The sequence below is a fragment of the Mya arenaria genome, chromosome 14, assembly GCF_026914265.1.
Source record: "Mya arenaria isolate MELC-2E11 chromosome 14, ASM2691426v1".
Taxonomy (NCBI): domain Eukaryota; kingdom Metazoa; phylum Mollusca; class Bivalvia; order Myida; family Myidae; genus Mya; species Mya arenaria.
This window is the reverse complement of record NC_069135.1, coordinates 54,602,821-54,622,147: the sequence shown is the minus strand read 5'-3', so window position 1 is coordinate 54,622,147 and position 19,327 is coordinate 54,602,821. Positions and strand designations below refer to the sequence as shown.

The following is a 19,327-nucleotide window of genomic DNA, read 5'->3' as shown; positions in this document are numbered from 1 at the left end:
AATATCTGGTTTGAATTTAATAGCTTGTCTCTTTTTCCTGAAAAATAACTTAAGATATTGTCTCATAGCCTTGCATGGTTATATTCGTCCGTAACTTGAAAACAGCCATTTAAAGATTTAAAGCAGCACTCTCACAGATTGACCATTTTGACATTTTTTTTAATGTTTTGTCTTGGAATGAGACAATTTTTGCGTTAATATCTGCAAACCAGTGATGAAAGACTGCTGGCAAAAGATCAGTTCGAAGATTTTCATATTTCTGTCCAAAAATTAATGTTTTATGGCTATAGGAGTTACCAACAGTTTAAGAAAAATGCATAAAACATCATTTTTTGAACTTTAATATAAAAATCTGCGATCTAATTTTTTGTTTGCTGAGTCTTACATGACTGGGTTCCATGATGTTCGCATAAATTGGCTCGTTCCAAAATAATAATAAAAAAGTTGTCAAAAGGTTCAGTCTGTGAGAGTGCAGCTTTAAGGTATTGACATTGTTTTTTTTTGTGATATAATTTACCATACATACAATATCTCTTTGTACAAAGTCTTCATTCGAAGCAAAGTCTTGCTTTCCGACGTAGCATATATGACGTAATTTATCACATAGTACAACCCCCTAAAACAGCTGAATGTTAGCTCCTTTTTGCTGTAGATTTATTGAGCTATACCACATGATTAACTTTGAAAACAGACAAGTGTTGGGGTTGAAAAAAGTAGGCTGTTATTAAAGGTGCACTCTCATAGCTTGACTGTTTTGACAACTTTTTAAAATAAAATCTGGGAATGAGCCTAATTTTGCTATGCTGTCTACAGTGGTCGAAATTAACACAAGCCTGCAAGCCCTGCACAGGCAAAATGTCTTCCGGGCTTGCTCAGATTCTGAATTTTATATAACAGGGCTTGTTACAAAGTAGAAGCCAAGCAATAGTATAAAAAATCGGGCTTGTTCATCCCAAAGTCTCATTTTGATGACTGTGTCTAAAACCGGTGATATAAGAATGCTAATAAAAAATCAAATCACAGTTTTTAATATTATCACTCGAAAATCAACGTTTTATAGCTACAAGTGTTTCTAACTAAAGAAAAATTAAAATTTCAGCAGTTTTCCAAACAAATGAGATCTGTTCTTTTGTGTTTTATCCTATATGACTGATTTGAAAACACTGATGCCAAAATCAGCTGATTCTGAGACAAAAAGTGAAAAAGTTATCAAATGGGTCAATCTGTGAAAGTGCAGCTTTAAAGAAATATCAATATAATTGCATGTTGCATGCCAAACATGTCAGAAATACAAAGAAATATAGAATCTTAATATTGTATGTGGGGTTTTTGGGAACCCTGTCGTATAGGTTTTGATTAACTTTAGTCTAAAAGGATGCAGTCTAGTGTATTCAATGAATATTTTTGTCTAATTCCTTCCTCATAAAAAATAGGCGTACACATTAACCGTAGGGGAGGGAGGGCTTTGTTTGGGGGTGGGGTTGGCTGCGTAGTTGTATTTCTTTGAGAATCTTACACGTATATTAAGTATTTTTTGTTATCCAGTGAAAACTACTCAAATAATAATGAATTAATTAATTATCTTAAAACATCAAAAAAGAGAAGCTTTTTTACAGAGAGACATCTAATTTTTCTTATTCTGCGTAATTATATATATTTTTTCTGTTACTTACAAAAACTAATAACGCCTGTAACTGGTATGTACAAAACTTTCACCTGAACCTAATGATTTTTACTTCTTCTTAATAGGAAAATACTAATTAAATTTATTCGTTATAACATAATTATGTATGACTATTTTTATAAAAACAAATGTATAGAATTCACAGGTATATTTATACGATCCCTTTGTATACATACATATATTTTTTTATAAATAAACCATCATAGGTTTTTAAATATTTCATATTTCATATCTTTTTGTCTAAAATATTTAAGAAATTTCCCATTTCAGAGAGTTTCATATAATCATTTCAAAACATTTTCTACAAAATTGAGTTGTCTCCCTTTCAGGATTATTTTCTGTGAAGAAAGGTAAATGTAGTGAATGTGAGTTACTTCCCTTTGTTTTGAAATTGCTAACTTGTGAATGTGTTGGTTTGCTTAAGTGTTTAAATGTATTTAACTCACGAAATAGATGGATTAAAATATACGAATGCATTGGTTTGTCATTTAACATAATTGTAGATGAACATGAAAAGCGTTGTTTTAGTTTGGATTGATTTTAATTAGCATGGTGTTGTGAATTTAATAAATTTATAGACTTTGTATTTGTCAGGGGCTGTATTCACAAAGTACTTCGGTTAATTTTTCAAGTAATAGTGTAAAATTGCCTTTTTCTAAGTTGAATTTGAAGAAAACTAACTATTTTATTTCCATATTATCACTATCTAGATAATAAATGCATATATAATATGCTTGAATTAGATGAAAAGCAGAGGGAATTTAAAATAATCATTGTCAAAAACTGGAATATATTTACTGGGTCAAAAAATTTAACTAATGTGCTTTATGACTACATCCCTTGAACTGATTGAATTTTGTTACCTGTTGGTTAAAATTCAGCTCATATCTGTAATCGCAGTAGATGAAATAACACCATGTGATTGGGTAGTACTTGTGGGGCGATGGCCGAGCGATTGGCTTATCGGTGCTCTAGGGCAGGGGATTCTGGGTCTGGATAACATGAATTAGGGTTACCATGCTGTGACCAAACATCGGATCCAGTTTGGGGCTCATAGGGTCAAGGTCACAATTACTGTTTCTAAAAACAGAAAAACAGTTGGAACTGAATAACTTGAGTTAGGGTTGACATATTGTGACCAAACTTCTTATATAGGAAGAGATTATGGAGACCTTTTGTGGGATTGAGTTTGGGGCCCCTAGGGTCAAGGTCACTGTTACTTAAAATAGAAAAACAGTTTGTACTGAATAACTTCAGTTAGAGTTGACATTTTGTGACCAAACTTCATATATAGAAAGAGTTTACCGAGACCTTTCATGAGATTGTGTTTGGAGCCCCTAGGGTCAAGGTCAAGGTCTCTGTTTGGAGCTTTTTCGATGAAAAGTGTTGGAATAATACATTGTTCTTAACCACATGTTTAAAGATTTCCATGCTGTATTAAGTTATTCATGCAGAGCCCTTTTTTGACTTGCTTGCGTAGTAGTAAAACGTAAAGTTAATTCGACGTTCTTTACAGATTAGAGGTATAATTGCAGAATGTGTTACAGACTGGAGTTAAACCAAGAACCTATAATTAAATTATACCAGGGCTGATAATCATAAAACATCTTAAGTATTTTCTTAACTTAATTTAAGTCAATTTTCTTAAATTTTCATTTAAGTCAATTTTCTTAAATTTTCAGTCAAATTCAAAGAAAGATATTAGTGGGTTTAATATCAAAAGGGCACAATAGAGGTTAAAGTGACACTCTTATTCAAAATAAATACATACACATGTATAACATACATCAATTTTGACTGATAAACCTTTTTTTACTTACTAAATAATGCATCTATGGAAAATATTAATTACTGATAACAAGATGTTAACCATACATTTAATAGCAGAAAGCGCAAAATTATTAAAGATTGGTGAATTCTATATTCATAAATTTGTTTTAAAAAAAATTGTTTTAAAAATGTACATGGCCCTATTAATTTCCTGTTGTATATATTTAAAAAAAGTTAAATTTAGGATAGTTTTTTTTTCATGATGTTTGATTTTTCCTGCATGGTAGGTTGGGTCTAAAATTGGATCCTCAGACCAGGGCCTTTTAACCCTTCTTTGCATGCCGATACTTGGGTTGATTGGTGAATTCTAAAATATTTACTGTGATCTATTGTCTCATAAGGTATAAATACTGTGTTTTCTGCACCTTTCTTTCAAATTAAACCTGGTATCCTTCATAAGAACCATTGTTTTCAGCATTTATTTTTCATTTTTTGGTATATTTAAAAAATGCATTTTTTGTGGTAAATCTTATTTGGGATTAAGAGTGCATCTTAAAACCTCTTTAAAGTTTGTCTTTTTGAAGAGCTGTACAATTTAAGTATAAAACAATACTTTCAGAAATAATCAAGTAATAATATCATATTACAAGTGCAATAACTAAATTAGAAAATAACTAAGTTAGGAAATGACTTGATATCAAGATATTTTATAAGTATAGCCCCAGCCAATAGCAATATACTATTAAGTCTACTAATTGAACATGTATGAGTTATATGGTATCTACACATAATGTATTCCTAGTATATTATGAAGTGGATATGAACTGAATCCTGTTCTTAGAATTCTTAATTAGGCCATGCCAAATTAAGTGTGTTTTAAGTGTAATTTGGCTGGTAAGAATTACAGCTTAAAGCTGCACTCTCACAAAGTTGACAATTTGACAACTTTTTTTATTTTTTGTCTTGGAAAGAGCCAATTTATACGAAAATGCATGGAAACCAGTGATATAATAAGACCGCTGTTCTTTTGCCAGCAGTATTACTGTTTTGCAGATATTTATGCGAAAATTGGCTCATTCTAAGACAAATAATAAAAAAAATGTCAAAACGATAAATCTGTGAGTGCAGCTTTAAATCCCAAAGCGAAAAAAAAAATGAAAAAAATTAAAAAAAAATTTTTAAAGTTTAGAAATTCGGAAATCTGTTTTTGTTATAAAGCTCATTTAATAATGAAACAAATTCAGAAGTATTTTTCTTACCTTTTAAACAGTTTGCTGTAGAAAATTATGAACTTGATAGTACATTATTATAGCTTTATTTTAAAAATTTACATGGTAGAATTACTTCCCTGTTGTATATATTTCAAAAAAATTGGGATAGTTTATTTTTCGTGATGTATGATTTTTCCTGCATGGTAGGTTGGGTTAAAAATTGGATCCTCAGACCAGGGCCTTTTTACCCTTCTTTGCGTAGCCGATACCCGGGTACTTCCCCAAGGGCCAAACCCAGTTTTTTTCCCAAATAATATATTTTAATTTATTTAATGAGAATCTCAGGATTCATTAAATTATGTTTTTTTGGTCAGAGTGATATATTCAGTGCTTTATTAATATTTTACTCCATTTGTTAAACTAAATTGTCCAAATTCTTTCAAAAAGTAACTCTTCAGAATTTTCCCCAAAACTGAAAAAATGATTCCTACCCCATAATTAGTTTAAAGGCCCTGCTGACTCTAATCAGAGATTAATATCAAATAACCTGAATGATATCTTTCAAATAAAACGAAAATTCTCCACTTAACAGAATTTTTTATTAATGAAATCTATAGATAATTCCAGCACGCAACTAATATGTCCCTTGGGTGTATATAGTTAGGCTTGGCCAGATGTTATATTCTAAATTATGAATGGCTTGCTAATTGATTTAGATATCGAGGCGTTTTTTTTGTTTGTATATTATGATATTCTTGTGTGGTAAATTACCGAGTTGCATGTGAAGTTAATGAATTGCATTAGCATTAGCAGAACAAATACGGTAATGAAATGAATTGCATTAGCATAAGCAGAACAGATACGGTAATGAAATGAATTGGTTATGATAATAAAGTAAGTGTTATGTTATTTTTGTTGTAAAATAAGTATAGATAATAGGTGGGGGGGGGGAGTGTACATTTTTTTATGACTTTATGACGCTACCGGGAAATTAACCTATCAACGTTGTCCCCAGTGAGAGTTTTAGTATTGTTAGATTGTGGGCCATTATAGTGCACAGAATGTTACCTTGATTAGAGCTACTCTTATTCTTTAAAGTCCATCATGATCAATGTATATATAGCAGCGACACATGGGACCCCCGTTCGACATCCCTCCTGGAAGATGGACACTATTGTATCTCATTTCTATAGAACATGTTTAGATTGCATAATATAGTAAAAACATAGCAATCAATGTACAGCACAGACACTTGGGCTTTAAAAAAAACAACATTTGGTTCGGGTTACCCGACCCTACCTACGAAATAGGCGCCGACGCTAACGTTTTTATAGTCAGTTTGAAAAAAAAATTGAAAAACTAAAAAAAAAAAAAAAAAAAAAAATAAAAAATTCTTTTGTTTTTGCTTTTCAATATGTAGTTTAAAACCTTAATTGCTTATATAGAAGATAACTTTAACACCATTCTCCAATGATGAAAATGACATTCTTATATAAAGCCTAATAAAAAAAATAAATAAAAAGCCTACCTACCCTACCTATTTTTGAAAAGGATGTAACCCTAACCAAACATTTTTTTTTTTTAGGCCTTACATGGGAAGGGCTTTTTCTGCCCATTTTGGGAAAAAGACCCTAGACATTTTGGGAAATTTTGTGTCGTGAAAATGCGGAAATTGGGAAATTTAACAGTGAAAAGAAAAAGCTGTCTAGTCTCCTGTGAATTAGGAAATGATTTAATATTAGTTTATTTTCCCTTTAAAAAACCCACAATGGCTAAAATATCAATCCTTGGGGTGTAAATATCTATTGCAATAAATCATGACAGATAATATAAATTTCATACCTCTGAATGTGATGAAAATCAATGATTTCTGAGTTCAATAACCAAAAAAACTTCACATTACATAATTTATTAGGAGGTAAAAAGAATTTCTAAAGGGATTTTTTTTCTGAAGATTGGGAAAAATATCTTATATTTTGCTTTGGGAATAAGTCCGATAGTCGGACCCGTGGGTACTATAGAAAAAGCCCTGATGGGCCTCGTGTTTGGCGTCCCTCCAGATAGATGGACATTATTGTACTTCTCTTCTATAGAAAAGAGAGTAAAAACATAGCAATCAATGTATATAGCACAGACACATGGGAGCCCCTTTTGACACCCCTCCCAGAAGATGGATAATGGACATCATATTATTTCTCACTTCTATAGAACATGTAGTAAGAAAGCAAGGGCTTTTTTTTTTTACTATCAATCCATTTTGCCTCAGTCAACAGTATTTACCTCAGATAGACAATATATATGCACTGTTACCCTCAAAGCAGTCAATACTTATATAATACCAAGGTTTTAACTATATATAATACGCAGGTCAATTATTATTTGCTGTAGTAAAATCAGTACCCGGGTCACAGTCAAGTCTTATAATGATCAAATCTGAGCATCATGTAGCTAATTGAATTGCCTGGTATGAATAATCAGTGCCTATGATCAAAGTCAATAATGTACAACTACAAGATTGACTTAGTAGCATATACCACTCCTGGGCCCCCCCCCCCCCCCGTTTCATTAACAAATCATAGTCGATGCTCCGATAATCTTAAATCTATATGAACATTGCAAGTGGAAAATGTGTTGATTTGTTTTAATTCCTCTTGCATGGGAAGTGTAATAATGAAAATATATACAATAATAATATTTTTTTTATTTACGTCAGATTGACAAAAATCGATTGAAACGCCCCTGGGTGCCCGTTAAGTGGGGCTCGAATCCATGACCTCTTGGGTCAGAAGTGGACAACCCTGAGTGGCGGATCCGTGGTCCAGTGGTAACAAACTTGACTGTCAACCCAGGGTCGCAGGTTTGATTCCCAGCTGCACCATAAAACAAATACTACAATCATCTTCTAGGAGGGACGTTAAATGTGGGTCCTGTGTGATAGTGCTATATACACAGGTGCAGGAGTAGCTCTAACCAGGGTTACATTCTGTCTGTGCACCATATTCCAAAAATATAAAACATATATGTGATAATGTCCCGGACGTCCGGGATTGTCCCGGAAATCGTATCCCTGTCACGGAGGGTGCATGTTTGTCCCGGAAAGTCATAAAAAAAGCGAAAAAAATAATCTAGGAATCGATTATCTTAGTTTACCAATGTAAGTCAGCTATTTTGCCTGTCCGGGACACTGGTCGTAAAACACAGGACATGTTGACACTAATCCGTTAATTGGTACGTGTGTCGTCGAGGTCATTGTCAATCACCCGATAATTGATCTATTGGCCTATTGTTGTGCTTAACGAGTCACACATTTTATCGACAAACGAGCTTGAAGGTAAGTGCAAAGAAAGTGACAAAATGAGTAAAAAAACACGGAAAACATCCCATATTCCATCCAAAGTCGATTCATTGTTATACTTAAAAAAAAACTTTAAACAACTAACGCGTCCACAAGGAATTTTAGTGTTTTGAACTTTTTTTTCGAACTATCGTTGTGTATTTTTACGCCGAAATAAAACTGATGATATGGGGTTTACAGGTGGTTATATAGAGTGCTTTAATCACGTGACCATGGTAAGTCACGTGATCGCTTTATACAGCCGATTGTTGACACGTCTCTATCAAAATTATATGCATCTCCAAACGGAAAAAACTCATCGACTGGAAAATCTTCTTGACCGTCTGGAAAATATTGTGTATCATAAATTGCAAAGGTTTTAAATGTGATGAAAAAATAAATATTTTGTAACGCATGTCACGGACCTATAAACCATATAGGTCCGTGCGCATGTTCTCAAAAGCGCGGGAAAACAGGTGCCCGTATAGTTGTTTATTTCCTGTTTTGATGAAACCGAAAGTAGACTGCATATCCTCCTGGTTAGCGCACGGACCTATAGGTCCATGGTTAGCGCTTCATTTAAAGCCTGGGAAAATATCTGGTGGTTTTATTTTTTCAAGAAAATGCAGAAAAATACAAACCATGTCAAGTAAAAAAATACGTCTTGGCAGTCAAAATAGGTACATTTTCCCGACGTTAAAAACGACTAAAATAGTCCAAGATATGCTCTAGAATGCACCACAGACGTTCCCCATTTAAAAAAAACCAGGGGAGCATGCCCCCGGACCCCCCTAGTGTGCGTTGACATTATCAGTGTCCCGGAATCGACCCAAGAAATTATCACATGTATGTATAAAATGACTAACAATCTTATCAGAGCACTCGCCGAATGGGCAAGGCCCCAGTTCGAGTATAAATAAGCTTACACACCACCAAGGACACACCTGTACATTCCACAAGATCACATATCACATTGCCATCTTTAATCAAGATTTGAAAACAAATAATATTGCATGCATTCTTACATAACATTGGATTGATATATTTGTAGGTTGTCTTTTGGCTAATTTGATCATTGAAATAATTTCATTGGTTGATTTGAATATTTGGATAAATATTGACCAATCAATAAACTTTTTGGCTTACTTTGACCATACCATAGAATAAACCATTTTTAATCATAAATCACTGCTGATAAAAAATAATAAAGAGACCAAATATTCATAATGATTCAAGTAATACACCAGTCAATTGTAACCAGAGCAACCACAGGTGCGGGGGTATAGCGGGGGAAATGGGCTGTGTTTTTACCTTTCAGGTGGCCCCACAGTGCCGAGTGAGTGCGGTGGTTTTGTTTTCACACTGGAAACAGGGGGGAATGGGCCTTGCCTAGGATGTCCTATGGGTCAGGGGACATTTGGCGGGGATTTTACCTAAGCAGTGTGTCCCTGCAGGGTGGGGATTTTACCAGGGATTGACTCGACCGAAAGTCAAAGTCCCCGCTATTCCCTGGACCTGGGGGGCCTGAGGTTACAATAATAAGGTGAATGCGAAAAGGTTCTAAGTGACATTAAATAAAGAAGCAGATAGAACCTTTTCGCTTTCACCCCTCGATTATTGACAGGTGCATAAATATATATATTAAGTGTGTGTTTATCCTGCCTGATAACCCAGTTATCAGGCAGGATAAACACACACTTAATATATATATTTTTTGATGAAATGATATCATCCCTCATTATATACTTATTTTCAAAACAATCTGCTGACGTTTAAGTGATGAAATTGCAACTGCTTTATCCAGGGAAATGTTTTACAGTTATAATTGACGTTATTGAATACATTTTAAGTAAAAGTGCCAATTTTTTCCTGAACCTATTAGAACTCTAGCATGTCAGAACAGTATCAGGGTTTACAGTGCCACACATAAAATTACATGTGTCGATCAGAATCTGCTAACAGAACTAGTTTTAATCACGAGAATGACAGGCTTGCAGAATCGAGCGTTGCCCCTGTTTGATTGTTCTTCATTGACAGGTGGAAGAAATATTGACCAGACCCGGTTTAGCACAATAGCGGGACATTGATTAGTTCTCGTAGGCATTGCTCAAATATGTACATGAGTAAGAGTTGGAGTGCTATCAAGCAGATCGTAGTTAAAATATTCATGAGGCATTGGCAGTATTGGCCTATTTGAAGATATGTTTAGGCATGCGAGCGTCCTTCTCGCATTTTCAATTTTTTCGCCATTGATTCTTTTCTCTCTCTCGTACATAACATTGTTATCGAGATAAGTGGTTTCTGTGTTTTTCGTCAATAATGCGTAACCTTATACTTTTCTTAACGACATTGTATTGTTTTATTCTCTTTTCATTGTCATTTCAACTGGCGATTGTGTTACTACTAATGTATTAGAATAGCTTTAGAGATTGTTAAATTGTGATCATATTAGGAAAGAATAGATCTCGTTTTGTTTTAAAAGACCAGTAGGCATAAAACAAACGAATATTCATGTATTTTATTTTTTCTTTCAAATATTTGAAAGCCATCTGATCATGTTTGAAGTTGTATTTTGAGAGAAAGTGCAAGAAAAGTTAATAATAATTTTAGCAGGACCTTGGTCCCAAAGTATGTGTATATCATTATTATAATGATAATAGGGCAAATTTTATTCTTAATTTAAGTACTGCAAATACCATATATGCCCTAAAAATCGAGCAGTGGGTATTTTCAGTATTTTCTTTGAATTTAATGTTTCTTTTTCCATTTTGAAGGGAAAGATGGCCGGTCCCCAACATTTAGTCAAACCCCCAACCTCATTGGTGTGACAACTTTACCTCTAGACTACTCTCAGACTGTTGAGGATTGAACCCACAACCTTTTGGGTGCGAGGCTGACATTTATACGACAATACCAATCTTACCCTGGTGTGGATCTAACCCAAAATCTCTTTTGTGAAAGGCTGACGGTCCAATACCGCTATATCACTTTCAACCTCAAAAACCTAGTTCATATGCCCTCATTATTGATATTACAAAGAGTGCATTTCTTATCCATCAAGGATCTTTTTCGAACTTTGATGTATCTCTTTGCAACAGTATTATGAGTCAGTCAGGCCAAAATTGCAAAATTGTTTGTTTGACGTTACCCCCCGAAAAATTATCAAAAAAATAAAACATAAATTACAACCACCAGAGAAGACATTCTGGGGCTGTATTCATAAAGCATACCGGGTATTAGTGAAAAAAAATCAATGAAAAATTTCATCCAAGTGAAAAAATTATCCTTCATCCATGATTTTTTTTATCTTAGTGAAGAATTTCTTCTAGTGAAAAAATTCATATTAGTAAAAAAAATCATCTTAGTGAAATATTTCATCCTTGTGAAAAATTTCAAATGAGAGAAAAAATTCATCCTAGTGAAAACTTTCATCCTTAAGTAGAAACTTTCATAGTAGTGAAAAACTGCTATATTTCTAAGTTGAATTTAAAGAAATTTTATTTAATGTTTACACCCAAAGTATGAAAATAGGTAAGAATTGGTCCACATAAAGGAGGCTTATGAAAGCATTTGATGAAAAACAAAGGGTATTTAAAATATTCCTTGTTAAAAAATCCAAAAATTTGAAAAATAAATAAAAGTTAGATGCAATTTTAAGAAAGTTGAAAAAAAGCTCTTCAAAAGCTGTATGAATTTGACCCCAGTTCACAAACATTATTATTTTCAAATAAAAGAAAAAAGTCCCTAACAATGAAAACTTGAGATTCACAGAAAAAATGCTAACTGATTGGCTAATGATAGATTTTTGGACTCTGATGTGCTATATACATGCCTCTTTGATCAATAGGATGCTCTGGAGAATGAATTCACATCCATAGTTTATGTCTCTCTGACATGCAGTAATGACGTTTATTTGATCAAAGACCTGTAGCATAAATTCCTTCACTGCCTCACCTTAGTGCAAGAAGTGAACAACTGCTTCTGTTTCAATATGCAGTTATTGAGTTTTGCACTAGGTTGATTGCCATTGTCTTGCAAAATTCCAAAAGCAGAAGGTTTTTTGTTTATTTCTCTTTAATACATATTACAGTCAATTTATGTGAGGGGATGGGGGTGGATGTTTTTTGGGGGGAGGGGGGGAGTCTTTGCACTATGTTGATTGTCATTGTCTTGCAAAATTCCAAAAGCAGAAGGTTTCTTGTTTATTTCTCTTTAATACATATTACAGTCAATTTATGTGAGGGGATGGGGGCGGATGTTGTTTTGTTTTTTTTGGGGGGGGGTGGCTTTGAGTTTTTTGCTCTAGGGTCATTGTCATGCAAAAGCAGAAAGTTTTTTGTTTATATCTCTTTAATACATATCACAGTCAATTTATGAGACGGATGTGGGTGTGTGTTGTTGTTTTTGGTGGGTGGGGCGGGGAAGAGGGGTTTGGCTGAGTATCTGCACAAGGGGGAGTGTCATGTCATGCAAAATGCCAACAGCAGAAGGATTTTTGTTTATACCTCTTTTAATACATATCACAGTCAATTTATGAGGGGGATGGGGGTGGATATTGTGGGGGGGGAGGAGAGGGGGGCTTTGAGTTTTTGCACTATGTTGATTGCCATTGTCATTGTCTTGCAAAATACCAGAAGCAGAAGGATTTTTGTTTATACGTCTTTAATATATATCACAGTCAATTTATGAGGGCGGCGGGGGTGGATGTTTTTTTTTGGGGGGGGGGAGTGGGGGCGGCTTTGAGTTTCTGCACTAGGATGATTGTCATATCATGCAAAAGATGCCAGAAGCATTTTTGTTTCTTCCTCTTTTTTTTTTTATAAATCACCAGGCTTTTTTTGAGGGGTGTTGGGTTGATGTTTTGGAGGGGGAGGGGGGCTTTGAGTTTATTTGCCATTGCCTAATAGGTCAAGCCTTACAGTTCAGCAGAAAACTTTGATAAATAGTTTACAAGTTATCTTTTGGCCAGCTTTGAACATTCTGAATGATTTGATTGGTTGAAAGTTATTATTGGATACAAATTGGCCAATCAATAATTGTTTTGGCTGAGATATTGACCTATCCTAAGAGCTTAAACCTGTTTTCAACAATTGGCTTCTGCTTCTGCTTAATGTAGCTATTTATTGAGAAAGAAAAGTGCAGAAAAACTGTTTGAAGTCCCTCTTGATGTCTTTTAGAGCACTCTATATAACTTAAATGGGTATTACAGGGGAAGATTCACGATTTGGCATCAGAGGATGGCGAAAATTAAGGGGTGCAATGAAGTATTATAGAAAGTGCTTCCCATTTTGAAAAACCAAACAATGTATGGTTTGTAGTCAGGAGAAGGGTTGTAGGGTTTCCCCCCGAAAATTTCTGTTTGAACATGTGCTCCTTTAAGAATGATGTCCTTTTTATTAGAACATGTCAAGCATTTACAAGAATGATGGTCGTTCTGATAGAACATGTCAGTTCCTTTGAGCATGATGGCCTTTCTGTTAGAACATGATTTGAGCATGATTGCCTTTTTGTTAGAACATGAGTTCTTTTAAGCATTATTGCCTTTCTGTTAGAACATGAGTTCTTTTAAGCCAAGTTGCCTTTCTTCTAGAACATGAGTTCTTTTAAGCATGATTGCTGTCTGTAATGACATGAGGTCTTTTAAGCATGATTGCCTTTCTGTAAGAACATGAGTTCTTTTAGCATTTTTGCCTTTCTGTTAGAACATGATTGTGTTCTTTTAAGCATGATTGTATTTTTGATAGAACATTAGTTCTTTTTAGCATGATGACCTTTATGTTAGAACATGAGTTCTTTTTAGCATGATGGCCTTTTTGTTAGAACATGAGTTCTTTTAAGCATTATTGCCTTTCTGTAAGAACATGAGTTCTTTTAAGCCAAGTTGCCTTTCTTCTAGAACATGAGTTCTTTTAAGCACGATTGCCTTTCTGTAAGAACATGAGTTATTTTAAGCATGATTGCTTTTCTGTTAGAACATGAGTTCTTTTAAGCCAAGTTGCCTTTCTTCTAGAACATGAATTATTTTAAGCATGATTGCCTTTCTGTAAGAACATGAGGTCTTTTAAGCATTATTGCCTTTTTGTTAGAACATGAGTTCTTTTAAGCATGATTGCCTTCTGTAAGAACATGAGTTCTTTTAAGCCAAGTTGCCTTTCTTCTAGAACATGAGTTCTTTTAAGCATGATTGCCTTTCTGTTAGAACATGAGTTCTTTTTAGCATGATTGCCTTTCTGTAAGAACATGGGTTCTTTTAAGCATTATTGCCTTTCTGTTAGAACATGTGTTCTTTTAAGTATGATTGTATTTTTGATAGAACATTAGTTCTTTTTAGCATGATGGCATTTCTGTTAGAACTTGAGTTCTTTTTAGCATGATGGCCGTTCTGTTAGAACATGAGTTCTTTTTAGCATGATGGTCATTTTGCTAGAACATGAGTTCTTTTAAGCATGGTTGCCTTTCTGTTAGAACTTGAGTTCTTTTTAGCATGATTGCTGTCTGTTAGAATATGAGTTATTTTTAGCATGATGGCATTTCTGTTAGAACATGAGTTCTTTTAAGCATGATTGCTGTCTGTTAGAATATGAGTTATTTTAAGCATGATGGCATTTCTGTTAGAACATGAGTTCTTTTAAGCATGATTGCCTTTCTGTTAGAACATCATTTATTTTAAGCATGATGGCCTTTATGTTAGAACATGAGTTCTTTTTAGCAGGATGGCCTTTTTGTTAAAACATGAGTTATTTTCAGTCTGATGGCCTTTTTGTTAGAACATGAATTATTTTCAGTCTGGTGGAGTTTCTGCTAGAACATGAGTTCTTTTTAGCATGATGAGTTCTTTAAGCATTATGACTTTCTGTTAGAACATGAGTTCTTTTTAACATGATTGCCTTTCTGTTAGAACATGTGTTCTATTAAGCATGATGGCCTGTTAGCACATGAGTTCTTTTAAGCATGATGCCTTTCTGTTAGAACATGAGTTCTTTTAAGCATGAATACCTTTCTGTTAGAACATGAGTTCTTTTTAGCATGATTGCCTTTCTGTTAGAATATATGTTCTATTAAGCATGATTGCCAGTTAGAACATGAGTTCTTTTAAGCATGATGCCTTTCTGTTAAAACATGAGTTATTTTAAGCATGATTGCCTTTCTGTTAGAACATGAGTTCTTTTCAGCATGATGCCTTTGTGTTAGAACATGAGTTATTTTTAGCATGAATGCCTTTCTGTTAGAACATGAGTTCTTTTAAGCATGATTGCCTTTCTGTTAGAACATGAGTTCATTTAAGCATGATGACCTTTATGTTAGAACATGAGTTCTTTTAAGCATGGTTGCCTTTCTGTTAGAACATGAGTTCATTTAAGCAAGATTGCTTTTTTGTTAGACCATTATTGACTTCTTTTCAGTCTGATGTTTTTTTTGTTGGACAACATTTTTTAAGCATCTTTTAAGCAGTCTTGTATAACTGGTTTTCTGAGATTTATACACAATTTTGCACATTCCAAGTCAAAAGAATAAAAGTTGTCAAAAAGATCAATCTGTGAGAGTGCAGCTTTAAAAGCACTTGACAAGCAATATTTTTAAGGGAAAAAACCTGTTTCTCAAAAAAGTATTTGTTTGCCTTTGTAAATTGTAAGTTAAAAGGTCAGTTAGAAACCATAATAGGGAATGAATATTAAGACTTTGTAAATTGTAAGTAAAAAAGCCAAATGAAAACCATGGGCTTTGGTGAGTTAGGTGATAGTAGGTCTGGGAGGGGAGGGGTTTGGACAGAAAGATCTCGGTAGGAGGTTTGGGAGGGGAGGGGGTTTCGACAGAAAGGTCTGGGTAGGAGGTCCCGGAGGGGAGGGGGTTTCGACAGAATGGTCTGGGAGGTGAGGCGGTTTGGACAGAATGGTCTTGGTAGGAGGTCCGGGAGGGGAAAGGGTTCTGACAGGGCACTTCAGGATGAAACCATTTTAAATATATCTCTTTTCACATATTTTTTTTCTGCTCTTCAGCAAAAAGAAAAGTGTACTACAATATACTGTTATCCAATGGAGTGGAAAATTATCGGCAAATTATTTCTCATTATGGAAATTATTGTCAATGGAAGCTCTCTACTGGAAATAATTTTTCTAAAAGACTTTGGTTTACTTTTGTGTTAATTTTCTGAATGCCTCTTTTGCAGAAAAAGGTTGCAAATTAAAGCTTCATTGGTTTATTGCATGTTTATGTATTGGTTACATTATATTGATCTTAATTTTCTTAACTTGAGCCAAGAAAAAAAAAAAACAGTGGAAAAAAAACCAAGAAGGCTCGATCAATGTGTTTGGGCTAGTATCACGTAAGTTTATTGATATTTTAAATGGATATTAGCACATTTTTTTTAATATTTTTTTTTTATAGATAAAATTTTGTTATTTTGATGTTGTTTTTTTTATTTAAGGATTAATAGCATTTTTTCTTGCCTTTATGTTGTATGAAAGCAGTAGGGCATGCGAGCAAATTCCATGAAGCGTGCTAGCGCTATTTGATAATTTATTTGCTTGAATTTGTAACTGTGTTCATACAGCATCAATATTTATATTTACATTTTAAATAATTATTAATTACAAATTTCTTCTTCGATTGAGTATTTGTTCTTAAAGAAATGTTACCAACAACAGACTTCTGTATAAAATAATCAGCTGATATTTTAACGTCGTTTATCATCGGTTAAATGATGTCTCGCTAATCCAATTGGAGCACAATATCGAAATTGACAATCAGGTCATAATTCCGTGCATATTATAAGACATGAACGTCATGTTTAATCTATAAAAAGTACAAGGTGAATGTCAATACAGATCAAAATTGGTTATTGTAATGTACAGAGCAACAGGACTGGTAACTTTTTTATATAAAGTCTATTGGACACTCTTATGAGTTGAGAAAATACATGTATTCTACACATTTAATAGGCTTTATTGTTAACTCAGAACTTACACGCTAAGGATCGTTTTAGGGTATATTTCATAATATTTACATCTCAACTTTCATTCTTTAAGTGAACTGCCTTTCGGCAACTGCAGTTATCATCGGATGAACACAACATCTTTGGATATATTCAGATTGCAATTAATCGCATAACAATATATTTTCATGTTCATCTTGTTATTGTTTGTATTGTGTCAGCAAGTCCCGTAAAATATAAATCAACATTTTAGAAAGTGTTAATTTATGATATGTAAAATGCATTGTTGTCATGCGTGTTTCAATTTTACGTTTAAAAGTGATTTCAAGTGCTTTTCCGTTGTTATTGTTACATCATTTGATAGAATGTTTCCAGTTACAGTCGGGCTGTTCCATTTACAGAATGTGTAGGAAAGAATTACTGAAAGGTTTCCTTAAATGAAATGAAGTATTTTTTAACAATTGTTGAATGAAATAACGAACTATTGGGGTAAATATAAGGAATGAATTGCGGGTTTGATGTCGTTATCGGGGATATGAACGCAATTGGGCCGGTCAAAGTATGTGTGGAGTCCTTTGGACCCCACACACTTTGACCAGCCCAATTGCGTTCGTACCCCGATAATGACATCAGCCCCGCAATTCATTCCTTAAATATTTACATTCGCATGGTCCTTTGAAGAGATGAAACTTCACGATTATATTGTTTAACACGCCAGGAGCTTGCGCACTTCATGGAATTTCTCGCATGCCCTACTGGGTTCATACAGCAAGTAAAAGTGCTATCAATCCTTAATTGGCTACATTTTATAGCAGAATTTTCATGAATAATGTAGTGTGGTATAAAAGAGATTTAATTTGTTTTAATAATGAATTATTAATTGATTCCACACGAGTTTAATTGGCGTCAGTTCAATTTGATAAAATAGTGTTAGAATGCTTACAAATTCCAGTTAAAAGCGAATGTATCATTTACATGAATGTGTAACTACACTTACATATACACATATAAACATCCTGTTTCGTTATCTTGACAACATTGCTAACCAATTTTACTTGTTCATATAAAAAACAACATATCCCATGATGCACAGCGTAATTAATCCTTAGGTAGTAGTTGGTTTAGGAGAAGCCTAAAGTATCCTAAGCTGATATTTGGTTGGGAGTACCCAAGAGAATCCTTAGGTGTATTAGGTTCAGGAGTACCCAAGTGAATCCTAATGTGGTATTGGGTTTGGGAGTACCCATGGGAATCCTATGGTGATAGTTGGTTTGGGAGTACCCACGGGAATCCTATGGTGGTATTTGATTTGGGAGTACCCATGGGAATCCTATGGTGGTAATTTTTGGGAGTACCAAAAAGAAGAGGTGGTACTTGTTTTGAAAAGGGTCATGCGAAAGCTGAAGGCTTAGGTGAGATATTTTTTATTCTTTGTTTCTCTGAAGCGCCAACCAAAACTTTTGAGAACAAATCTTTATCCAATTCACAGTGCTTGACAACGCTGAATATCAGTGGAAAAGCAATATTTTTTAATTGACCATCGGTTTGGAGTACATTTTCAATAACATAAGTTATAAACTTGACATTAAATAAACAATAAAACAATAAACTCTTGTCTTAATTGAATAACCTGCATTAAAATAATTATAAAATTTCTCCACACACAGTTTCTCACTATGAATATGGTATTCTTGTGTTGAGTCGACAAATTCGGGGAGAAAAGCGTCCCTTGGGGTAGAATTATGCATAAAAAATGTCTGTATAATACACTTACAATGGAAATTGATGTATAGTTCTACCATGTTCTCGTGTATTTTCTATAATTCTGAGATGCGGGTGTAAGCTAGACACAAAGAATGTATAAAAAATTGTTATCGGAATATGTCGGTAGAAAACAAGATGAAAATTAATGGTTCGTACGTTTTTCTTGTATTTTTTTATAATCTGACTTTACACTGCCAAACTTAAGAGACTTTTAATAATACAATGGTGTTGATTAATTTCTATTTACTTTGCAAGAATATTGAAGTGTCCTTGGTTTCGTTTCCCACTGCACTTAATAAAACCATAGTTATGTCCCTTGAATTTGCAAAAAATGAAATTTCTCGACTTGTGCTGCTCAAAACTTCTTAAGTCAAAGTAGTTGGCTGAACGTTATTTAGGATTGTGATAAAGTTGTGCACCTGGGATTTCTATAAGTTTCGTAACTTGTAATGTTAATGCACATTTATGGAGTTGATAGAGAAAATAATGGCAACTCATGAATTCATGAACTTTGACTCGCAGGCCCGGAAGACTATTGTACAACTGTGTCGATAAATTTCTATATACATACTTGAAAGAAAACTGGGCATGGTAAAACCAGAGTTATGTCCCTTGAATTTGCAAAAAATGGC

The 19,327-nt window shown here is 33.9% G+C and overlaps 1 protein-coding gene across 6 annotated transcripts in view; it reads left to right on the top strand.

The window, feature by feature from the left end:
• Positions 1-19,327, top strand: part of LOC128217219 (uncharacterized) — a 104,403-nt gene that overhangs the window by 2,937 nt on the left and 82,139 nt on the right. Inside the window, exon 1 of one of the 6 annotated variants that reach the window (XM_052924195.1) lies at positions 2,098-2,163. The exons of the other annotated variants lie outside the window; for them this stretch is intronic. Coding sequence (XP_052780155.1) covers positions 2,116-2,163 — 48 coding nt within the window. The 5' untranslated portion in view covers positions 2,098-2,115. Of the gene's footprint in view, positions 1-2,097; positions 2,164-19,327 lie in introns of those variants that run through there. 6 annotated transcript variants of the gene reach the window in all.